Source organism: Lepisosteus oculatus, chromosome 7, assembly GCF_040954835.1.
Source record: "Lepisosteus oculatus isolate fLepOcu1 chromosome 7, fLepOcu1.hap2, whole genome shotgun sequence".
Taxonomy (NCBI): Eukaryota; Metazoa; Chordata; class Actinopteri; order Semionotiformes; family Lepisosteidae; genus Lepisosteus; species Lepisosteus oculatus.
The window spans coordinates 48,806,365-48,824,221 of NC_090702.1; the positions used below are offsets into that span (position 1 = coordinate 48,806,365).

The following is a 17,857-nucleotide window of genomic DNA, read 5'->3' on the forward strand; positions in this document are numbered from 1 at the left end:
TCCTGTTCTCCCTGAGTGGGGATACTCAACAGACAGAAATATTAGTCTAGTGTATTCAAAAATCTATTACCAGGATCACTATCTTGTGTTACAATGCACAAGTAATGCTCTTGAGGGGCTTAAAAGGAAAGTTCTGTTGCTGACAACTCAGCAGACTCCTATGTGACCAACAGTGGGACGCGAAACAGAGGGTACAAGTGGAAACCATGCTGAAGTGCATAGAACTGTGACAGTCAAAAGCACATATTTACGCAAAGGGTTGTGGGAGTGTGGAACAGGCTACCTAGCCACATTGTTGAAGATCTTTCAAGAAATGGCCCGGATGAGATTCTTGGATCACTTAACTACTAGCGCCAGAAGAAGCTACACAGGCCATGTGGCTTCCTCTCCTTCGTAACCACGTGTCCAAATTTATTTTAAGCCATCAGACTCCTTTTGTTCTTTGAAGACTTTGCAGAATGACCGTCTGCTCGATATAAAGAAGAGCTTTTTGGATCATGTTCACCAAGTCATCACGCAAGAGGCCTACGCAGTCGTGTTTATACTGTACAAGATGTGCACCCCAGCTGGAAAACAGTGAGGCAGCAGGGCGCTTCACTGTCAGCGAATTCACTGCCCCTGCCTTGTCGTGCCTTGACGTCGTACAGCACTTCGCCGCCACACAAAACCCCCAACGCGCCCGAAGCCAACCCGAGCGGTCCGGGCGGCCTTACTTCCGGATGTTGAGGTAGCCGGCCTTCTGGATCAGGGTGCGGTTGACCGGGGGGTTGGCGGAGTCCTGGTCGGGCATGTAGACCGTGTCCTCCACAGAGAGCAGGTCCCTTTGAGACAGCCGCATCAGGTCGGACTCCGAGTCCAGCTGGGCCTGGATACTGCCAGAGACGCAGGGAGGAAAATCCTACATCAGCTGCGCCCCCTCTCACACTGGAAGCAGACCGGCCCGGAGTTCACTCTCCTTGGAGAGCTGAGCACTGTTTTCTAAGCTCTCTGGCCAGCAAGTCGCTGCGTACATGCTGGTAGCCAAAGGCTGCTGTTTAAATCTATAAGCTGCTATCGTAAAGCGACTCACTATATCACGCCGCTGGAGCACTTGAATTATTTCAATATAAGAAGACTACAAAGGCTAGGAATATAGGAAAACATACAATGTTATTGCTTAAATTTGCACAACTAAATAAGCAAACGAGTAAAGAAAAAAAGAGGGAACTGCTGTGCACTGGAATTAAGGATTGCATTTTGTGGAGTCGAGACTGGGGCTGTGGGGCTTTACCTTTGAGTCATGTTCGAGACAGACGTGAGGAAACTGTCCATTTTCTTGGAAACCAGGTCCATGCCTTTCCTGAAGAAGCACACCTGGTGGGACACAGAAACAAGCATCAAGCACCAGCCAGCGACTCTGCTTGCCTGGATAACTCTAGCCTTCCCAGAGGCAGAGGCTGCATGATCTGTAAATAAAACTCCATGTGTGTCAGAGTCGTGAGCAGTTGACCCAATGAGGACATTAGTAAAGGTGCACTAGGGGAACTGAGCCACCTTCACTAATAACACAGAGGCATGCACAGCTAACAACATGAAGGCTATGAATAAATCTTGCCTGCGAATAGGTGATGTGATGAAGCGCCTACTGTATGTCGTCCTCAGACTGAATCAGAGGACTCACCTGAACAGGTAAGGGGTGCTGAAGATATACAGTAGGAGGTCACCTGCAAACACCCGCATGACTGAGAACAACGCTTCTGTCAGCAAGAGGGAACGTGAATGTGAAAACCAGGCAGGCCTGATCAGAACCGTGCCAGGTCATGAAACCTCGACCCTGCAATGCGAGGGGCTTCTCATTCCCAGCTGCGGAGCGTGGAGCGGCCATGGCTGACCTGTGCCTGCATGTATCCCAGCATGGGCTCCAGCATGGCCACTCTCTTCCTGTACTGCAGGGCGTTGAGCGCGCAGTAGTACTGCATGGAGGCCTGGTGCTGCTTCCTCCTGGTGTAGGCCACCTCCGCCACCACGTCCGCCTTCAGCTGCAAGCACCGCGCCGCACACAAGACAAGAAAGGCAACTTCACGTTTTCTGCTTTCCGCTGCTACGTGCGGTAGGGGCGCGGAAGCTATGAACACGTCTTATGGAGGCGGCTGAGACACATCTGGGCACAGCCCCACTAGGGCAGCCTCTTTCAATTACAGACTGGAATACTAAAAAAGGATACCCCAGCTGTGTCCACACTGGGCAACTGAAACCTTGAACAGACTGCCCCCCTGCCCTCCCACGGCTGTCTAAAGTAATCTCAAGGACTGAACCTTTTTAAAACCTCTGAGCCTCATCGTCCTCAATTCAATTCAATTCAACTTTATTGTCATTAAACTTACACAGGTGCATAGTATAATGAAAAGTGTTTCTCATTAGTCACTCAGGTGCAGTATATAAATAGGACAGGAGATGAGACAATAGACAGTAACACAATAGCAATAACAGTAACATGTAATAACATGTAATCAAGTAATCAAAACTGTGCAAAATTCCGCAAACAGAGAAAATATAACAGGACAAAAACAGTGGAAGGTAATTCTTGGAACAGTGCATGCTTCCCTCATGCTGGGGGGGTGACAGGGCACTGGAGTCTTGTAAATGCCCTGCCCGTAGAGACTGCAAGAGCTAAACAGCGACTCTCACCTTCTCATTCTCTTTTCTCTTGGGCAGCCGGCTGTACTTCGCCATGGACACGTCGTGCTCTAGGACAAAAACAGTCCTTGTTTTTTCATTCAGCAGCTTCCTATCAATTAGTCTCCAGCTCCCGGACCTGCCTTTCACATCCTATTGAGCAGCTCTTCAGATGAAGGCCTCTGGAGCACAACGTGATGCTCTCTATGCCAGGAAGCAAAGAGCTAGTCGAAGTCTTATTGATCCCACCTGCTACCGAGAAAATAATTTGAGACAAACTGCTCCTCGCATCATTCTGACCTCCACTTCAAACCCATTTCGGAGGAGGCAAGTGCATTTTTAAGAGCACAGAACCTGAGCTTTAGGCCTTCTGGAGTAATAGGACTTCTGAGTATCTAGGACTTGAACGGATTTATTATTCTTCCCTCTTCTGAAAAGAGGAGGCACACTGGGACAGAGAAGCCATTAAATTTGTGACAGAAACTGGGGTCCTGCATCAGCCTTTCAAAATCTTCTTCTTAGGACCAGCTGCATGGATTGAATTCACACATGGCAGAGCTCCTCAATGACCAATGGTTTTTCAAGTCTGCACCTGAAAGGCTGGTTCAATTTCACAGCCTCGAGACATCATAAACCACCGTATGCAACCCAGCTCATGACACTAACTTCTCCTGCTCAGACCTGTCTGACCAATTAACGCCAAACTGTAGCGGTAGGATTTCTAATACCAACACGATTGCTGTATGAAAAATGAAGGTTCTGGTTGACGGTCAGATCATCATTTCTTTTTTTTTTCCCACTGCTGATGCAGGGCCCGAAAAACAAGCCCCTGCTGTTTTAAAAACTCCACATGTAGCAAGTGTCCTTGATGTCTGCATACAGTTAAACTATCTGGTGCACTGGCATAAATCAAGATGGCTGCCTGAACACCATTTTCTTCTCCCAACTCAAACAGGCTCCATCTTGGGGTCCAGTACACCGACTAAAATCTAGTAGATCTCATGCACAACCCAATCTGTTCTGGTCTGCATTTCACGAGCTGTTGCTATCATTCATATGGCAAAGCAAACAGAAGCTGTTCTAGGACTGTTGGGCAAAACAACTACAAACCTGACAGGTGTCATTCTAGTGACAATGTACTGCGCTCTGACCCCAGGCTTCTCTCCCCCACCTCTGTGTGTCTGTGTGTCTCATGGAGAGCAAGCTGGGTTATGCGAAAAGACGAATTCCTAATACAAGAAATTGTATATGGCTAATATAGTGATCTGATCTAAAATGGGTTTCATGCATAAACATACCGGCACACTATGTTTTCCTCCTGTCAATATGTATCCCATAACACAAAGTGCTACCGAGCACAAACATTTAACGTTTCATTCTAGAAACTGTACAATTAACACTTGGCATAATGGGCCTCTTGCTGAAAGAAAGATGGCTGCCTTATTGACATTTTGTTCTGCTCTGTCCTACCTTGTCAGACTACAAAGTCTTTAGCAGAGAAGCCTAGACACGTCTGCGACAGCGAATCATCACTTCTCTGGTGAAGAACGGCCTCTTCCAATAACAGCCCACCTTCCAAACCTGTCCAGCTTGGTACGGTAGGTACAGTACCAGTCTCCCAGTTTACTCACAGTTCACTCACGCTCTTAAAAGTAACTGCTTGGAATCCATCCATCCAATTTTCAACTTCTTCATGCAATTCAATGCCACATGGAGCTGGAGCCTGTCCCAGCAAGCCACAGGTGGAAGGTGGGATACACCCTGGGCCCCTTATCCCCAAAGATAATTAGCCTTTCAGTGTGTCATTTGGAGGAAACTGGAGCGCCGCACTAAAATCCACACAAACACAGGGAGAACACACAAACTCCATGCAGATGGCATCCCAGGTCTGGAACTGAACCCAGGTTCCCAAATCTAACCGCTGTGCCGTTGTGCCATCCTGCTCGGAATCCTTTCAAATACATATGATTAGAATTAAAATCTTTCTCTGTGAAATCTCGATCTCAATCAGAGTCGTCCTTATTTATTTAAACTGATATATGGCTAGGATTCGACACTGAAACACACTGCCGTAGACTGCTGCATCTAAAAGGTTACCGTTTCTTGTTTTCTAACTACGCCATCAATTATTTTTAAAAGACAGACTGCTTTGAGCCTTTCAATAGAGACGGTCACTTCAAGTCTTTGAGAAACAGAGGAATTTGTAGTCTGCAGAGCTTAAGTGTCTCCCAAACTCCTGATTTCACGCCGCAGAGAAGTAGAAACCAGCCTCCCCTCCTCCCCCAACCCTACACAGTTTGCTGTTCTGCAAATATATGTTTCTCATCACTGCAAACTGAGATAAATAGTATCGCAAAATGGAACCATGCAACATTAAGAGAACATAAAACTGTAAGATAGAGATTAGAGCAAACACAATACATACCATTGCTGGCGATGCCAAATATGTCTTTCAGCGTGCTTATCTCTGAAACACAAACACAAAGAGGTTCAGGTTTCAGGGAGTGCAACAGACACAGCGGGGCTCGCTTGATCCCTGAGGTCCAGACAGTGTTGGGCCGGGCCCGCCCCCCCCCCGCCCCGGGACTGGGCTCGTACACGGTTTTACAGCCGTTTCACCCCTACACAATCCTGGCAACAAAAGCAATAGAAACGCCGATCTGTTTAAAGCAGTCTACATCAACTCCATGAAAGTGAGCGAGACCTGGGCAACACCCTGAAAAACGGCAGCAAGCCCTCAGTGCGTGGTGGTCACGGCTGTACTGTACGTCTGTCACCTCTAATAAAGACGAATTACACTGCAAGTGCAGCCATAACAGGAGGGGGGGGGGGGTAGGAAGACAAGGTTAGAGACATGCAATGAGAACACCAGGAAGGTGAAGAAAGGGTCATGAAAAAGTCACAAAACCCTTGGAGAACAGAAGGCGGGCGGAGGAGAGCGAGAGCTGGTCTTCCAGGAGGGAAACGCCTATTGCAGCAAGAAAATAACCGCGTAGTCCAAAGCACAACCAGACAGCCTTATCCGGGGCCACCTCCAGTCTTGTAGCAGACCGGGCTCTTCTTTAAAGACGGGCTTAGTTAAAAGTCCTTTTAAAAGACTGATTGTAATCTGGTAACACCTGTAACTGGATTAAGGACTGGTACTGTACCGAATGAACAGGTACTGTAGCGGTGTGTACAGATGAGGGGTGTGGAGCAGGTGAAGAGGGGTGTGTAACCTGGTAGCGTGATGTGGAGAACCTACATGAACCCCGTCTGATATGGGCAGGTGCAGAACTGGGTCTGAGTTTCATTGAAACCTTCAATTTCCTGTCAACTGGAATCGAAGCCGCCCTGCTGATCCTGTTTGGCCAGGAAAGCTTCTCAAACCCACGATGAAGCCATGGAGCCCTTTTATTACAATCACACTGTGTGACTGGACCTCTTACCATTGCTGAAATGACACCACGCAACTTTACCAGTCTATCCCAATACCAGGATGGACATTGCTAACTTTGAACGTTTTTACAAAAGGAATCAGACTGCTGTCAGCTAGATTCCTTGTACGCAGTGCAGAACCTTATTTGGCTTTCTTCTTGTCACTGGAGTGCCCTTACGTCGCCCTCTAGTGGCCCGAACCATACTGATTGTCTCAGATCCAGCTCCTCTGTTGCAAGTACATACAGAAATATAGGTGTGTATGGTTCACCCTTCCTGCCAGCAAAGGGAAATCAGGGACATCTATGGTTTGTCCGGCAGCCACAGCGCAGTACCACATACATCCACCAGGTGTTTAAATCTGGCTTCATGAAGTTAATGTTTTCTTCTAGTCCAATTCTCAGACATCTGTTCTGTTTTTTTAAACTTCTAAATATTCGAAATTACAAGTAGCGCTAGATTTCCACTCTGAGCCGCCGTTTTTAAATGTACACATGCATATCTTCACAATCCATACACGCAAGCATCCAGAGAAGGCCAGGTCCATTCTCAAGGACCCCAGTCATCCCAGTCACAAACTGTTTTCCCTCCTACCGTCTGGTAAACGGTACTGGAGCATTCGGTCCAAGTCCAACAGATTACGGAACAGCTTCTACCTCCAGGCAATAAGACTGCTAAATAGCCAACCTGCAGCTCCTTTAGCAAATCACCTGTAATGGCTACATGGACACACAGTTTTCACTGTATTCAGCATAACAGCACTACTTGTATATATTACATACACCATGGACACACAGCAGCTCTATTCATGCTGAGTTTTATTCAATTTCTATTACATCTATTATTATTTAACCTTATTTTGTAACCTAAATTTTGTGATTCTTGTGATTTTGTGAGCTCGCAGAAAACACATTTCATTGCCAGCAACTACTGCTGCACGCTGTATTGTTGTGCATTTGATAAACTCTGATTTGATTTGATGAAGCCAAAATGCAGCTTTCATTTTCAATGTAGCCTACATAATTGCATACTCTTTTACCAATTTTGCACAAGATTTAAACTATTTATTGAGAAACAAGTCACATCCTGTTATTCTGAACAGCGCCTCTATGCCAGGAGACTTGTTGCTTTATAAACACAGCAGAACCGTCCATTTGCTTCCATTCATCAGAGTTGGAACCCTTTAGAGACATAAATACTGTCTCTAAAAGTTACTTGCTGCAACTCTGCATGTCGATCGACTGTTCTGGGTTTGTTCTGATCAGTACATCACCTGTGAGGTCCTTCTCCCTGAACTGGATCATGGGAAACACCATTCTGTCAGCCATCTGATTGGCCAGCAGTGTGTGCAGACTGTTCAGCTGGGGAAACGGACAGATAGATAAGGGATTACATCACTCATCTCAGTTTGGGGTTCTTTTCTCCTTTTAATTAATAATCCTGACAAAGCAAAAGGCTTTTTCCATTTTGCCTGGGCATAGAACCCAGATCCTAAAATGCCAGAGGGTACGTTCGTAACTGGTTTGAACAGTTTAATCAGGAATCCGTTATGGTTTGCTGCATTAGTAAACTGAGCCAAGGCAGTCTTCTGATCAACTTTGAAAACAATATGATGCGAGGTCTCACAACATGAAAAGGTCAAGACTCCGCGATGTTGGTCACTCAGCCATGCAGAAAGACCCCCCGAGCTTTACCTCGTCTAGTACTTTGGAGAAGTGCTGCAGAGTGCCAATGACTTCCTCATCTCCTTTACCCAGGGCGAAATTCTGAAAAATAAAGAAACATCCTGTCAGACATCACTATTTCGCTGGGCGATCCCTTCTGAACAGCCAGAGCCTACGAAGGGTCTGTGTTTACCTGTTAAACCTTGTCCAGTCGCACCGCGGGCAGCAGCACGTGCTGTGGCCAGCAGATGAAGAGAAATGCCGCGCAATAAGATAATCACACAGGAGAGGAGTCCATTCAGTCCTTCAAGCCCCTTTGATAGTTACTAGTTAAAGAAGAACTGCGGCGCCATCTTTATATTTAGGAAATTTTACATGGGAAAGAATCGGCATTGATGAGTGCATTTCAAATCGCAATAAAAAGCAAAATGTGCACAGTAACTTGTAAAACCTCCAGTTTACACCACAAGATAGAAGACATTTCCAGGTCTGCGCAGCACCATGTCCTGCAGTTCAAAACGAGGCAACAAAACGTCCGGTGAGAAGCAGCCCTATGGCATTGTAAACAAGCAGGCCTGTGAATACAGCTCTTTTCATTCATAGAAATATTGCTCTCAACTTTTTGAGAGAGAGTTTTGCCCACAAACACTACTTACTTATTGACTCTGCATGCAGATCATATGGAGTGAAATGTCTGCCTCACAACCTGTACTTATTGGCTCACGTTACATTACTCATTATGTTGACTAGCGAGCAGGAAGGGCAGCTTCACGTTGCACTTCCTGGGAACTTGAATGCAAGTTTGCCACAAGTCGACGAACAGTTCTTTCGCAAAGGTCATGATTTAGCGCTTAATTTAACGTCAATTAATTTATTTTCTTACAGAGATTTAATAACCGGTCTGAGAACTTGGGACTGCAGCTCCCCTTTACCCGATCCAAGAATCTCATCCAGCTGTTTCTTGATGGAAGCGAGGATATTGGCTTCAACAGCATGGCTGGGTAACATATGAATACTGCTGTTTACCTAGACAAGCAGTCCGTGCTTCTGAAACAGGTTTTTAACTCCATGTATTAGGGTTCGTAACATCAACTGCATGCACAAAGGGGTGGCATGATGCTTAATGCTGCTGCAGACCTTCATCCCCAGTCTGTGTGGAGTTTGCACGTTCATTACCACATTCAGGTGTGTTTTCTCTTTATCTGATTGGCTTTTCTAAACTGTCCCCGCAATGGACTGGAGTCCCATCTGGAGGAGTCGGGTCTCATCAGCCTTCCTCTCCGCCCTGTACATGTGGGGCAGGCTCCAGCTCTGACCCTCCCAACGCAAGCTGGATTCGTTTTCCCCGCCTGATGATGTGCTGGTGCAGAAGTAACCCTGCTCAGTGCAAGAGGAACCGCAGGTTAAGACCTCCGATGGCGCTGCTGGGCTGAGCCAGTGCAAAGCTACCATCAGTGGGATTCTAACTGAGTGCTTCCTCACAGCTTAGTTTTTGAAGTGCACATCAGAACTTCAGAAACAGGGAAAGAAGCACAGCATTTGCTGAACTGACAGCTCATTTTATTTATTTATTGCTCTTTGTTTAATGGGTTGTCCTTTCCTAATGTTTGGGTCATGTCTGCTGGAGGTGATGTTAATTGCATTTGGAGAAGTCTTTCTTATCACGTACCTCAGCTCCATCTAACAGCTTACACGGCAATAATTGATACGTTATTTCCTGTTGCGGTTTTGTCCCCTGGATGTAATTACACGATTAGCCAGACTGTGTATATTTGTGTATTACAATGAAGTAGCTCATTTAATTACAGTTATTCATGTAATTTAATTAGCGATAGCCAGAACAATAAGAAAACGGACTCACCAACCAACAGCGAAAGCCAAACAATTTTTCATTGAAATGCAAATTCGCTCGCTTCACAGGAATAACTCTTGAATGGATTACAGAAGTGTTTTTTTTTCTGGTGTCATTCATGATCTCAAGCAAAACACTTTAATGTTTTTCAGAGAAACAACAAAACTTAATAACAGATTCAGGTTTAACGAGGCTTTACTGAAAACGCAGAAGTTGACAATAAAAGTTTGTATATTAAATTGAGTGAATGCCGGTAAAAAGACTGAAGACTGCAATACACTAGAATGGTTCCAATGACGGTAGGACATTAGGCCCATCTATCCCATTGGTAATTAGTAATTCACTGATCCAAGGATCTCATCCTGAAGGAAGCCAGGATATCCGGTTCAACAACAAGAGTGGGTAGCTTGTTCCACACTCCAACAACACTTTGGGTACAGACATGTCTCCTATTCTGTTTTAAATGCACAGTCATGTAGTTTTCACTTGTGCCCTCAGGTTCATGTTCCTGCTGGGTTGCAATCATTAGCTGTGGCTGAAAAGCTGATCAACATATTTGTATTCTCTCGAATTGACTACTGCAATGCTCTACTCGCTGGGGTATCTAAATCTACTCTGAACAAACTGCAGTATGTCCAAAATTCAGCAGCCAGAATCCTGACCAGGTCTAGTGCAAGTGTTCACAATACTCCTATCCTGGAGTCCTTGCACTGGCTTCCGGTCAAATTCCACGTAGACTTTAAAATCCTCATGCTCACCTATAAGGCTCTACATGGCTTGGCACCTCAATACCTGTCTGAACTATTATCACCCTACTCCCCACCTCGCAGCCTCTGCTTTTCAAATTCTGCCCTCCTTACTGTCCCCCAAGCCCGTCTACATTGTATGGGCGACAGGACCTTCTCCTGCTATGCCCCAAAGCTCTGGAACTCTTTGCCCAAGGATATCAGAGAGTCACCTTCTCTAAACTCCTTCAAATCCAGACTCAAAACCTTCTTCTTTAGAAAAGCCTTTACTTAACTGGTTCCATTCTTCACCCCTCTGCTCTTCTTAGTACCACCTTCCACGGTCTCCTCTATTGTTATTGTTGTATTGTTGTAATTGTAATTGTGTCTTATCTTGTGAATTCTTCTTATTTATTGTTGTAGTCTTCTTATTTATTGTTGTAGTCTTCTTATTTATTGTTCTTGTCATCCTGTAAAGCGCTTTGAGAAGCCACCTTTAAAGGCGCTATATAAATTAAAGTGTATTATTATTATTATTATTATTATTATTATTATTATTATTATTATTATTATATTATTATTTGAGAGGGTTCTATAATATGTATAAAACCTATCTGCATGGATATAAGGCCATATGGGTTTACTTTCATAAGCAGATAATGAATTTTACACACAGGCTTTTTATAGCCACACTTAACTTAACAGCAGGGCTGGGATCAGACAAAGGCAATTCAAGAGTGGTTTAGGTGTGGCACAATTCAGTCCCAAACTGCACAGCAAACATGCAAACGATCACACGATCACACACAGGCCAGCACACACCCCTCCCTGAACGACTGCACCCTCCCTCTGCCAATCAGGCTTATCAGGTAGCAAAGTTTGCTCTGTGGGTTAAAATCACAAAGCTGTACAACCAACGAGAGGCTGTCAGTCTTTCATTTCTTTACTGGCTGTCCAGAGGGCTGTGATTCCATACTGCAGGTGCAGCACTTTAGCCTCAAGCAAGATATTGTCTCCTGATCGTCCCACTGAACACAGTTGTTAAAACAGACTTATGCAAAACTGGGTCACTGTAACACGTGGAACGCAGCTTCGGATACAAGTGTCAGCCCTAATAGAAATAAGAATCGTAAATATTGTGATATTTTCATAAAAGTATGCAAGAGTTCGTTAGGCCGGACTGGACTCACGGTCCTCAGCTGCATCAGAGAGCTGTACAGCACTTAGGTGTGTCTCAGAGCTCACCTGTTTCTCATATTCCAACAGCTGCTTGGACAGTTGCTGCGTGGCCAAACTCATCTCATTCTGCAACACAACAACACAGGAAAGGCTTCAGAGCAGGTGGGAAGGGTTACAAACAAGACAAGGACACCGAGGCCCATGTAGCCCATTTGCTAATTAGTGGCTCATGGATCTGACGATCTCATCAGGCCGTTTCGTGAAAGGAACCAGGGTATCAGCTTTGAAAACATAACTAGCTTTTTCCCTGCTCCTACACCCCTTTGTGTAAAGACGTGGTTCCTGCTCTTGGTTTTAATAATAATGATTTAAGTTTTTGAGGCGCTTCATAAGAACAGTGGTTAACTGATCCAAGGATCTCATCCAGCTGTTTTTTTTTAAAGAAAACACATCTGTGATTTAAAAAGCCTGTTCATCGTAAATGTAGTGTTAAAAAAATATAAATTCTGAGCTCAATTCAATATCTTCCCTACAGGCAAGGTGTAGTTTCACTGTAAAGCACAGATCTGTTTCAGTCTCTTTGTTTTAAACTAAGAGTATATTTCACAGATGTGTTGTTTAAAAATCTTAAATAAACCCAGATCACAATGTCTTAGACACTCTTCTAAGACAAGCTTCTGCTTTCATAGTGTTATAAATTATTTTATATTAAAAAAAATAAAATGTTCCATGTATTTAAAAAGCATCTAAATCCAAATTGTTCTTTTTTTTTAAAAACTTTCACTTATGTACAATTCTTTGACAGGTCTCTGTCACAAAAGGGAAATGGGTCTCTGCAATACAAAATGACCTCATTAATAATCATGAAAATAACTGTTTAATGACTCCATTAAACAAGGTTAAATGACAGAACTCAGCTACGTCTACAGAAGACCCTCCTGCCACATTGCAGTGCAAACAATAAACTTCCAGTTCATCATCTACTACACAATCTGATTGCCAGATCTCACTAGTCTCTTCTTTTGTGCAATTTCTATTCACACACAATGCAGAGCTGGTGTTGGGTCATCCTAGTGCTTGTTCACAGAACCCAGGTCTTGAGAAGCAAAGAAGCAAAGTGGGTAGAGAGAGCTGTGGTCACTCACCTGAGCACCAAACACTCTCTGCATGGACTGCAGCAGCTGGTTGGTGTAATCAGTCAGAGTTCCAGCATCTTCTTCAAACACACTGAGCAGAGAGCGGGTCTGTGGGACAGACAGGCACATCCTGTGAGAACACCACACTCCAGCACAAATATAAACAGTACACCCTCATGAGAGCTTGCAGAATGGCTTTTGGGTTACAGGAGAGTGCTCCTATACGATTCTGCTTTATAACTAAAGCCAGACTATTGTTCTAGCCAGACTATTATAGGTTTAGATCATGTGTGTAACACCCGACAGTGAAACACTTCCAGCTTCAAAGCAGAGGGGATGTTTGCTGAGATGAGAGGATCCCCTGATCACAAAACAATTGCAGTTTTCCTTGGTGTAACTAGTTAATTAGGTTGTGTGTTAATGATTGTCAATGAGCCCTCCAGAAACACACCATATAAGACCCCTTTAAGTACACAGAAAGGATGAGAGGAGAAAGGGAGAGAAGAAGAGAGGAAGGAAGGTCAGGCCTTGAGAGAGAGGAGTCAGGAGGAGCTGGTACTCAGGCGGGAGCCCCTCCTTCATGCTCATCCAAATCAAACCTGACTGGAGCTAAGTATTTGATATGGGAGATAGGCTCCTATTTATTTTGTGGCCCCAGAAAGAGAGAGATTTAACTGCAGGTTGTACTGCATTTGTTAAGAAGGCAGTTTAACTCTTATTTGGTCTCTGTAGGCATTATTTTGGAGTTTAATACTTAATCTGGGGGGTTTCTGCGTGATTAGAACGTTAGGTCTCTGGAATGCCTTGTTTGGACATACTGTAAATATAGTCACTTGTGTGTTGTTTATTTTGTGGAGCGTAGTAGTGTTTGTCTTGTCACTGTTAATAAACATCTGTTTAATCCAAGTGTGCCTGGATTTTTACCTTTTTCACCAAAGCTGTGCCAGAGAACAAAGAATTCACGTGCCTCTGATTACACCGACCCCTTGGTTATATTCTGGAGAAATCACTTACAAGTTGGGCGTTATGAATAATTCATTTTACTTATTGACTAAACTGCTCAGTCAATTCCTGACTTTCACCATTTTTGTAACACTTTTCCAAATCAGGTTTAACTAAAGAAAAGAACCCATACCGACTTCGCTGTTTCATTCTTTTCCTATTCATGGAATGATTTTCACCTTTAAACTTTTGCAAGCTCCTTCATAAACCAGATTGTGTATTTTTTTATGACGCAGAAAAGCACTGTCAAAATCACCATTAGCGGGAGGAAAGCTAAACCCTCAGTATTTGTTTCTTGGGTGACTTACAGTATGTTTTGGAAACCTGCAGCTAGTCAGAAAGAAATGTGGTCCAGTTAATAACCCTGTTAAATGAGAGAGAGCTCAGCACTGAACCCTACACCTGTAGCACTGACAGCAGTAATGGACGAAATTGCATGCAGACAGTTTGCATGCTCTACTAAGGAGGTGGTCATTAAAATAATTTGACTGTTTTATTTGTGAAGAATTCAAATTCTAGAAACACTATGCAGGAACTACTAGAGCTCAGGGAAAAAATGTTATTTTGCCCTGATCTCTGTCCAAAACTGCAGTCACTATGTCTACCACTTAATATCATCCTGATCACAGAGATCTAATGTGGGAATCATGCTATATAGTCTCCTGATTTGGAATACAGTCTCCTGATTTGGGTTTGTAGTCTCTTAGCTGTGTTCAGTATGGCACAATGACATTCAAGCATTTGGTGTTAGAAGCTGAATTAAACCTGAATCTGGAGACTGACATAGGTCTCATACCTAAAAAGCCCTGAAATGAAACGTAACCTAACTTTACAGACTAGCCTTGTTCCTGACTTTTATAAGGACAAAGGACAAACGTGAACTGTGCATTGGCAGCCGCTATTGCAGAGCGCCTTATAACAGCTGTCTTGATTTCACATCTCATCTACAAAGCCCAGCACACAGGGACTGAAGGCATCAATGAGAAACACAGCATGAATAAGGAACCTCCTGGCATCTTCTGGCACGAAGAGAAGATCAATCTGCTTATCAAAAGCATGATTTATTATCAAGAGGCATTTCTTTATGCAAAGGACTGTGGGAGGATGTGACAAGCCACACCCCCATGTCACTACGGCCAATACCCTGGCTTCTTTCACAAGCCACCTGTCCGAACGGTCACGCCGTTGACTTTTCTCACGCGGTTAAGAGTATATCAGGGCCTACAGGACCATGTAGTGTCTTCCTTTGAGAAACCTCATTGTGGTCACTGGCGTACAACGTCCACCAGCCACACCTACTGAACTACCTCCCCTGCTCCGAAAAACAAAGGCTCCTGGGCTTCATACTCCATCCAGAAACCTTCCGCTCCACTTAATGCCCCGGTTGAACACATGATTTGCAAGGACAATGCATTCCCACCCTGGGAACCTTTGAGTAGTGGGCAAGAATATGCATTCAAAACATGCACCAACAGCCGGGCTGTTTGAGGACAGGGTTCTACGGGAAAGGCCAGCCTTTTCACTATTGCACAAGCAGGCCGTCAGGAGGAAGGCCCTCAGCTGAATTCGAACAGGGCACTCTGAGCCACACAAAGGCAGGCGAGGTGGAAGACTTGAAGCAGACTGTGTCCCAGCAAGGGATTCTGTGCTCATGTTGTCACAGCAGGGCGAGCCAACACAGTGACTGCAGTTTGGACAGAAGATCTCACTGCAGTGCCAGGAGTCAATTCTGATAAGTTCACGTCCGCAAAGGAATTGTCGATGCTCTATCGTCTCCACAAAGGGACAAAACGTGGCTAAATTTAGAAACACATTTGACTTTCCTGCTTCAGGAATGACGTTTTAAGAAAGTACTTTTGGCAACACGTCTTGATATTGTTTGTAGGTAGACGATTTTGAACAAAGGGAATCATATCTAGCAATATACTCTATAATGCTGCTAGACTGTGTATTTTATGTTTATAGACATAAACTAACTGTATATAATTGATGACCTACCCATTACAATACCAGTGCAAGAGTGTGCTTTGAACCGTCAGGCCAGTGATATTGGGTGTTTACATTGTCTATTCTATGCACGTTGGTTTTGTATGAAGGGGGATACTGGTGTAATCCACCAGTTTCAGAAACTGCCCGAAATACTTTGTTGGAGAAAAGCCAGCCATAATTACCTTCTCCGTTTATTAAACCTGTCACAGCCTTACCCACCGAGAGGAGAAGTGAATTTAACCCATTTTTCAAGGACAATAGATAACCCCTGTTGGCCAAACCGTTCAGTGTTAAGTTTCGTTAAAGATCAGCGCATCTTGAAATAGCCTGGGGTGACACAACGACAGAATCCCGACTGATACTGATAACATGTTGCAGATGCGTCTTTCTTTATACAGAGTGGCAGGAACTATTACGTTCACAGCAATTAAGATACGTTATTGACCACCATCAACGACAAAAACACCGTGTAGCCTCAACAGCTTAGGTATTTAATCAATTCCATTTCGATAAACACAATTCTCAAACTTGGTGCATTTCGTTCATTCGGAATCAAGCTCGTGTACCGCCTGTCTCCCTCCCAGCTTAAAAGAAACATTAAAAAGACGTGTAGCTCGTCGGGAGTCGCCAGAAAGAAGATGTCGTGCGGGTTTAGGAATGCGAGGGGTCCGCGGTTTGGTTTTTTGCAGCGGCGGTACAGAAGCGCATCCCCTGGGGTTTGCAGCGAACCGTCGGGCTGAGTTACAGGAGCGCTACGTTAACAGCACAGGCGGTGTCATGGCGCTGCTGTGCGCTCCGACCGCAGGCTCGTTTCTCTCGGATTCCCATCAATTACTGCTAAACTGTTACCCCCCTCCCCTAATCGTAGGGGCCTAGTTCTCTGGACCATTTTAAAAGCAGGCAAGGGGGGTTTATTTGAGCCAAGAGCTGGTTTTATTTTCTTGCAACATCCGAATGATTTTCAACTCGCAAGTTGTCGTTGTTGTTTTTTTCCTCTGTGTTGTGTGCAGGCAATTGTTTTGCCGAGTTGAATAAAATAAACGACGACGGTATTTGTCCCGGATAACACGGAATTAAAAAAAAAAACCAGAGCTGCAATTCTACCCAAAACGTAAGTGCAGATGTAGTTTTTTCCCCCTGCATGAAACCTTTGGCAGCTCTTGGTTTCATTTCAAAACAAGCTCACGTCTCCGAAAACGTTCACGTCCGATTAGGATAAAGGACTGTTTTCAACCATTACACAAAAGCAACTGGTAAAAGACCGGCCCCGATAACCTGTGGAATTTAAATCGACTTTCCCCTCTCTATTAATTCGCATCTGAACGTTAGAGAGAGTCTCACGGAAAGACTACAACGCAACTGCCGAGGCTGTGTCCGCCACGGCAGGGATGAAAGTCGACTCCCCAAGTTTCAGCAGCATCTGTTTGTTTTCTGGTCTGACGCCTGTGTGGTCGTGGTATCGCAGAAATACACCGCGAAAGAAAAGTCTGTGTTACCTGTGGGCTGTCCTGCAAAGCCTCTTCCAGAAGCAGTTTGTGAACGGCCGGCATCTTGTTCACAGGGGAGAGAGAACAATCTTGAATTATTTAGGATTTTGACTCTCTTTCCCGGCGAGCCCTGGGTTGTAATGGGTGACACGTATTGTTAGGAGTCGGTCACTACAGCCCGTCCCTGCGCTACTGGATTAACCTGCCTGAACTGAAAATACACTGTACTGGAATGAATGAATTCTAAGTATTCGTGTACTTATCGCGGCAGGTGAATGACGTTCCTGCTTTTAGTCTTCTTTAGTTTCAAGGCTTGTGTTTTTTATTTTTGGTGCATGACTTTTTCATTTTTAACGTTATAAACTGGCGCCGCTGCGAATTTGAAGCATTTTCAACCCCCCAAATCTGCCAAAATAAGGAATCCGTAATCTGCTGACACGTCCGTCGTCACCTGTTTCCTGCGTTGCCATTACAATCGCAAATACAGCAGCGTCATGGTACCAAAAATAAAAAAAAACTGATCCCCCACCTTTTTTTTTAAATATTTATATCCATATATAATAGCACGACCAGAATACCGTTATCAAATATTGTAAACAGGGTAACGTTTATGCAAGGCTTAAATTAAACAGATCTGCATAAGTAATTATTGGTTGTGGTAATACTATCAACAGTGGTTCATTGCTTAACTGGTTTACAAGGTAGTCACACTGATATGTCTCCAGCAGCAGTGTTTCCAAAGAGGCCTCCC

At 44.4% G+C, this 17,857-nt stretch overlaps 1 protein-coding gene across 5 annotated transcripts in view; it reads right to left on the reverse strand.

Moving 5' to 3' along the window:
• The window catches only part of appl2 (adaptor protein, phosphotyrosine interaction, PH domain and leucine zipper containing 2), a 34,595-nt gene extending 17,052 nt beyond the window's left edge, over positions 1–17,543 (reverse strand). The window contains exons 1-10 of one of the 5 annotated variants that reach the window (XM_069192650.1): positions 17,116–17,535; positions 12,638–12,736; positions 11,559–11,618; positions 7,767–7,838; positions 7,346–7,433; positions 5,081–5,122; positions 2,668–2,726; positions 1,872–2,018; positions 1,271–1,353; positions 714–872 (exon numbers count right to left, since the gene is read on the reverse strand). In XM_069192650.1, coding sequence (XP_069048751.1) covers positions 714–872; positions 1,271–1,353; positions 1,872–2,018; positions 2,668–2,726; positions 5,081–5,122; positions 7,346–7,433; positions 7,767–7,838; positions 11,559–11,618; positions 12,638–12,736; positions 17,116–17,169 — 863 coding nt within the window. In that variant the 5' untranslated portion in view covers positions 17,170–17,535. Of the gene's footprint in view, positions 1–713; positions 873–1,270; positions 1,354–1,871; positions 2,019–2,667; positions 2,727–5,080; positions 5,123–7,345; positions 7,434–7,766; positions 7,839–11,558; positions 11,619–12,637; positions 12,737–17,115 lie in introns of all 5 variants that reach the window. The other 4 variants (XM_069192651.1, XM_069192649.1, XM_069192647.1 and 1 more) reach the window with 4 other exon arrangements.
• Positions 17,544–17,857: the final 314 nt, after the last annotated feature.